General features: G+C 36.8%; 1 protein-coding gene across 1 annotated transcript in view; it reads right to left on the bottom strand.

Moving 5' to 3' along the window:
* The window catches only part of LOC107553320 (28S ribosomal protein S5, mitochondrial-like), a 23,146-nt gene extending 16,758 nt beyond the window's left edge, over positions 1-6,388 (bottom strand). Inside the window, exons 1-5 of the mRNA XM_016235519.1 lie at positions 6,292-6,388; positions 5,210-5,338; positions 3,521-3,646; positions 1,854-2,087; positions 1,095-1,129 (exon numbers count right to left, since the gene is read on the bottom strand). Of these exons, the coding sequence (XP_016091005.1) occupies positions 1,095-1,129; positions 1,854-2,087; positions 3,521-3,646; positions 5,210-5,338; positions 6,292-6,340 (573 nt within the window). The 5' untranslated portion in view covers positions 6,341-6,388. The remainder of the gene's footprint in view (positions 1-1,094; positions 1,130-1,853; positions 2,088-3,520; positions 3,647-5,209; positions 5,339-6,291) is intronic.
* Between the last annotated feature and the right edge of the window lie 716 nt (positions 6,389-7,104).

A 7,104-nucleotide genomic window follows, 5' to 3' on the forward strand; every position in this document is an offset into this window, starting at 1 on the left:
AAACTTTGAATTGAATAAAAAATGACAAGGAGGCTAAGCAGTTAATAATAAAATAAGAACAAATAAAGAAATGACTAATGATAGCACAAATAAAAAAAATCATGATAGGCCAACAAATGAAATAAATTGCTTTTTAGTTTTTTGGGTAGGTCTAACACACAGTAGGGCTATTAAGAAATGTTTTTTTTTCTTTTTTTTTTCTCCCAATTATCCAAATAATGTTTAATCCTAGAAAGCTATTATTATCAGAGGACACATGAGCGTAACGGTTAGCAGATCAATGAATGAGAGGGCAGCGTTACCAGAGTTGCCTATTTACCACACCTTGTTACAACACAGTAGGGCTGTTGCAAACAGAAACAATACTGTACTGCATAGATGTTTCCTGTCAGCTTGATTTTTGAGTGGACTTTGCTGTTCCGATGAGCATGAACGGTATATGAGTGGAGCACTCACATGGGACGTCAGCGACTGAGCGGAGCACACAGACGCATAGAGCGGGATAATATGCAGAGCGTCACATCACGTGAAAGTAAATCCTGAGCGGTGAACTAATTTTCAGCAGCCGGAATTTCAGTGCATCTCTAATTATTGGCGACATTAGAAATGGATATTATATAATAGCTGCTTTTTTGACCATTTTAGCAATTTAAAAATATTAAAAAAGGATTTTTTACACGGCACCCCAGTTGGGAAACACTCGTCTAAATAATGCCGCGAGTGGGGCTTGAGGAACCTGATGCAGCCCCTGAAGTGAGACACAGGAAACAGAAATACTGCAAAATAATAATAATAACATGACTAAACGAGACGAAATAACGTTATAACATTTTGTTTCGTCTCGTTTTGGTCAACGAAAATGAAGAGACATTTTAGGATAGTTTTTATTTTGTAAATCACATTTAGTCTCGTTTTTATTCGTCAACAATATTGCATTATACATTTAATTATAGTCATCGTCACATGACCAGCATTTACGTTGCATCTCGTATCGTTTTCGTCACGTGATAAAGGTTCGTTGACGACGATATTTAGTCATAATTTTCGTTGACGAAAGTAACACTAGTAGGACACATGGTTCTGCTCGTACTCACCTCTATCACACGTGAGTCAAAATCTTCATAAGTTTCTGAAAGGACAAAAAAGGACAAAGCAAAGTCACAACTGTTTATAAATGACAAAAAACACCAAAGGTCATTAGCACAGGTTGAGATTGCTGAAAAAGGCTCACACAGCCTATTTGTTTTTGATCAGGGACAGCAAGCGTGTTAAATTAGATTACGTGAGTGGTCTGTTATGACCTCTAACCCCAGGTCTGCGTTGTTGCCGCTGTAACTCATTACAGGTGTTTCATTTTGCCTGCGAGAGACAAGCATATTTCCTCGATTTAAAGGAGGTGTTGCTGTGGTGACTCAGGGGTGAGAAGTTGTTGGAGCAGATCTAGACATGATTTAGACTCCAGGCCTCACCGTTGCTGGGCAATCCATCACCACGACTACCAGAGATTGCACCCACGTCCCTTTGGCCAATGAGACGACGGGAAATCTATTCCCACTGTAAGATGGTGACCGGCAGAACAGAGATGAAGAGCAGTGTAAATTACAAGGAGATTGCACTTTCTGCATCTCGTTTCGCTGTGTCTGAGTGTGTGTGTGTGTGTGTGTTGAAGCAATCGAAGCGTGTAGATGCAGGTGTTGTGCAATACATCCTATTATGATCAAAGACCATGTTTCATCAAATTGTTTGACTATTTCAGCTACATCCATTATAAATTAACTATACAGCCATGCATCTCCTTAACCAAGCATTTTCAGTAGAACGGGACAAATCAAAGAGCTGTCCTACACACACACCTCCGTTGGGCCCCGGATCCGGCGGACCCAGACTGATCCCACCCCAGGAGTAGCCAGTCCAGCCCCTCTCTCGCTTTATCTTAGTCTTTCTGCGTTTGTCCCATTCATCCCTCTGGCGTTCCAGGGCTGCTGTCACCTCCTTCTGCTCTGCCTCTCCCCGTTGTGAGGGTTTCTGGATGGACCCATCCTTATACACCAGAGTATTCAGACCGGGCCACAGGTAGCCAGCACGACCTAAAGAGCACATAAGAAATCACAAAAGTGAGCGTTATATACATTATTATCGGTTTCTACCTTGTTTCAAGAAAAGCCTCCATGAGGGAGTGTGAGAGAAAAGAAAAATAAATCGATAGATTCCCTGAGGTCTTTTTAAGTGAAAGTAAATAATGCCACTCAATAACTGTGGTGCTCTGTGAGTGATGTCAGCTTAGGAGAAGGTTAGATTCCAACGCCAGATATAAACCTCTAAACTTGAAGCTGAGCTGTGACTGATATTCATTAACTGGCATAGTGGGTGCAAACACCTCAAGAAATGCTACAGACTAAAATGGACATCTAATAGTTACTGCTGTTTATAGCCATTTTAATGTAGTGTTGGCCTTCAATCTGTCCAGAGACAACCAGAACTGGTGAGTAATAAAAGTAGTTCTTTTTAAGGCATCGTATGATTAAAAACAAACAAACTGCATTTTTATTAATGTCTGATTTACTATGCAAACATTCACTATATAAGCTCACTCAGTCCAATTTTTAACTTGCATGCTGAAAAACATCATAAAATGCCATATCACCATTTACATGCCCACACTTACATATCACAACGTATACAGTATTCCTGAACTACTACTGGCAATTATCCAATCATAATAGAGATCATTTACATAGAAGTCTTAAAGTAGCAAAAAGTAGCAAAAATAGCCAGTTTAACTACTTGGGTTAGAGAATGGTGTTTTTGCTGTTGTTGATTTGAATGAATGAAATGACTACTTTTATTTAGCAATTACCAAATTGATAAAAAGGCAGTAGACATTTATAATAATACAAAAATGTTCTATTTCAAATAAATGCTGTTCTTTTGAACTTTCAATTCATCAAAGAAACCTGAAAATAATGCATCACAGTTTCCACAAAAATATTAAGCAGCTGTTTTTAACTTTAATAATAATAAGAAATTATTCTTGAGCACCAAATGAGCATATTAGAATGATTTCTGAAGGGGTATGTGACACTAAAGACTTGAGTAATGGCTGCTGAAAAGTCACCTTTGTCATCACATGAATAAATTACATTTTAAAATATACTGAAACAGAAAACAGTTATTTTAAATTGCAGTAATATTGAACAAAATTACAGTTTTTACCGTTTTTTCAATCAAATAAAAAAAACCTTGGTGAGAATAAAAGACTTCTTTCAAAAACATTTAAAAATAAATTAAATCGACCAACCCCAAATTTCTGAATGTTGGTGTGAATTAAGTCTAATTATAATCAAATGTAAATTATGATTTTTTTTTCTTTTCTTCTTTAAAAGTTATTGTCCTTATTTAAATTATAATGTTTTGGTACAAGAAATATAAGTTTAAAACTAAGCCCCATAAAATGTTTTAGTGTGTTCTGTCAATGCTGTGAAGCAGGCAAAGATAAGAGGATAGTATGGGTAGGATGTACCTTCTCCAAGGTTCTGGCCTCTGTTGAGATCTTTTTTCATTTTACGTTTGGTTCTCTTTCCTCTTCCCTTTCTGGCACCGGCACCGGACTCAGCTAAGACTCCCCGCCAAAGCTCGTCAGCTGTCACTAAGAGAATAAATGGATGTCAATAAATCACACACATACAGTCACATCACTAATACAGTCTATTAGACTCATACACACTCAAATAAGGTGAAGAATGAATAATAAAGCCATGCATACGACTGCACAGTAAAAAGTAAATTCCAGCTGTTGGTTTTACCATGCAATTATGAAGTTTCATCTATATTCTGTGTGTGTGTGTTTAGAGGGGTTGGGTAATCTGGGAAGTTGGGAGCTGTTTGATGTTGTTCTGATTTAATTAGGACTTAATTAAATGAGACAGAGAGGCCTGCCAGGCTTAATGAAGCATCCGATTCCAACAAAAGCAGTTCAAGAAATTTCATAATTCTATCTGACAACCAAACATCTCCAATGCACACTGACGCACACAAAACCTAAGCATTCAAACAAACACTCATGTCCGTACACGCAACCATGCCATCTGTAAGAGAGATGCTGAAGGCATATCCCTACACAGTTTTAAAAGTTAAAAAAATTGTTTTTGGATGTACAGATGTTTCCTTATAATAGTACTATTTTCTAAGCTTGCACTATTTTAATGAAGAGGAGTTCCCATCTCAAGGAGCAGTTCCTTATGAAAGCAGACAAGCAAAAGAGTTGGGGGAACAACAAAGGTTGTATATATCAGAGGAAAAAAAGGCTGTTAAGCAGAAGTTTTGTTAAATTCACTCAAATTAAGAGTCATATTTATGGTCAGATTTCATGGTCCAGCAAAGATGGCTGGTGACTTTGCAAAACACTATCTGTGCTTCACTTCTACAATATTACTATTCAATAATAGTAATTACACACATCAGTTATATATAAAATAGTTATAAAAAAATAATGCATTAATGTAAACCATGTATTTTAAAAAGCAAATTTGCTACCATTTGAGAAATTCAAGTTTGAAATAACACCTAAAAAAATCTGCATTATTGTAGCATAATTTATATGCTATCATAATTTGTATATTTATTTTGAATTAGCTTTTATGTTTGGCTTTTTAATTATCATTTTAAATTTAATGTAATGTCATTTCGCTATGTAGTAGTTTTAATTTTTAATTTCCAGTTAATAAATTCAGTGCTTCAAGTTACTTAAATTACATTTAAACATTTCACATTTGCATTTAGTTGATGTTTTTAATCTAATATTTATATTTTATTTTATTTCAGCTTTTTTAATTAACAAAAAATGTTTTATAGTATTAGTTTTAGTTAACAATAATAACCCTGAACTGCATGCCAATGATATGCTCCTGTTCAACGACATGGAAATAAAATAATACTATATTGATTGTTTTTGTATTGTTTATTGAATGCTTTACTCATCTTCCACGGTATCTGCAGTCATAGTCCCCTCTGGAGCGACCTGAGGTTAAGCACTATTTTCAAGAGTACAGTGGTGAAAAGAGATCTCATTAACCCTGTGCTCATGATATTGATAGTCAAACCAGTGACCTATGGGCTGCCAACCCAGATCTCCAAGCAATAAAGGCACCATCACTCCAGGATCTTGACTGACACTCACTAAAATCAAACAAAGCATATCACAGCTGCTTACGTTTGTTAAAGAAGCTTGAATGTCTGTTCTGCTGCAGGGCAGCAGTGACTGGAGCATACTGGGTGGGACTGGGCCTTGCCAAATTGGAGAGGTGAGCAGCGCCCCCTAGAGCTCTCAGAGCTCCAACACCTGTTGACAAGAGAGAGAGGACAGGACATTTCTTGAAAGCTAAACTAAAAGTTTTGATCTGTACTTATACTGCACAAAGCCAGATGCACAGAGGTTACGATCTATTCTAATGGCTCATAATACATGAGACATGATATATTTGTACATGATACAAAATCATTCAACACCCAAAAGTCTAATTTTCAAGTTTATTTTTTATGATATCTAATAAACGTTGCCTTCCAAGTGCTTAGAAGCTTATGTCACCTCTCTACTGAAATCTTCACGCAAAACCCTTCCAAATCGATGATTATCTTTGGTTTCCATATATTACATTATATAATACATGCATATATATATATACACATATACACAGTGGGGGAAAAAAGTATTTAGTCAGCCACCAATTGTGCAACTTCTCCCACTTAAAAAGATGAGAGAGGCCTGTAATTTTCCTTGGGTACATTATTCATTTATAGTACACTAAACATAAGCACAAGCTACCAAAAATAAACAAAAGCTATACTAAGCAGCTACTTGCAGCTCTTCACACAACATCATGTAAGGTCAGAATTCTCATACTTCAAATCAGGAATGACGAAGACATTTAAAACAATAAAAACAAGACATTGCGTTCCAATGATTAGAAAAAACACATTAACATGAACATCACACATATTTCAAATTTCAGAGGTCAGTGTGACAGATGACCGAAAGCTATGGCAGAGATGTCTAGGGTGGTATTTAGGGCAGACATTCTGTGTTATCTATATGAGAGATAAATAATTTTAGGGTCATGTATTTATGTTTTATGAGGCAAACACCATGTTTCTTCTGCTCTTGACAGGGACCGTCAGCATGTTCACACTTCCTTTATCTTCAAACCTCTTATAATCTACACATACTCAAAGAAAACCGCCACCAGAGGTAAAAAAACAAACGTTAATTCAAAAAGAGTTATAAAAACATTGCACCTTCAAATGACAACCGGAGTACACAACACAGCCTTGTGACCGCCGCCATGTTCGGATGCTGAGGGGGTCCTTGAACGCCGGGCGTGCTGTCCAAACCTGTGCCTGCGCAAAATTACTTGAGGAATCGTTGATTTTTCATAAACTACGATAAATAAAACTATTTTTGAAAGGGAATGGCTTTTTCAGATTTTATAGGGCACTTTCAAGATCGGATTCACATAAAGATTCACATAGATTGGAAATCTATTGTATAATTTATGCAGCGTGTCTAATTTTAAAAAATACATTTCACAATTTTTTTATAGCTTCATTATCTTCACATCGATTACACTGGGTAGCTTTATTAACACCGAGTCAGTGAAGTATTTCTTTAAATCTATTTTTATGGCAATTTTATAATTTGCATATTATAAGTAGGCCTGCTTAGGTGTAATTTTGGATGTTTAAGGCCACGTATGCAATGCCTATAAAAAGAAAAACATGAAAATTGCATTGAAAAGCTGAGGACTATGATCTCCAGATCAAAGCCCTCAGCATTTCAATGCAAGTTACAGCGCTCCGGAGCTCTCTTCGGGGCACACATTGATGTCTATGCTGTCTTCTTGGGCATTACACCCATCAGCGCTCTGCCTGTGATACAGACTTGAGGAATAACACCTGCATGCTCAGTAGAGCCTAGCCTCATATCCTTTAATCAGCAGCTCCATTATCAGCTTTAGTCAGACTGTGCACTGTTCAGGCTGCTTCAGAATCACAGGGGAACGTGCCGGAAAGAGGTGACTAGAGAATCTGAATCAGTGCAAATGTGCTCGT

The sequence above is a fragment of the Sinocyclocheilus grahami genome, unplaced genomic scaffold, assembly GCF_001515645.1.
Source record: "Sinocyclocheilus grahami isolate Dianchi unplaced genomic scaffold, SAMN03320097.WGS_v1.1 scaffold18.1, whole genome shotgun sequence".
Classification (NCBI taxonomy): Eukaryota; Metazoa; Chordata; class Actinopteri; order Cypriniformes; family Cyprinidae; genus Sinocyclocheilus; species Sinocyclocheilus grahami.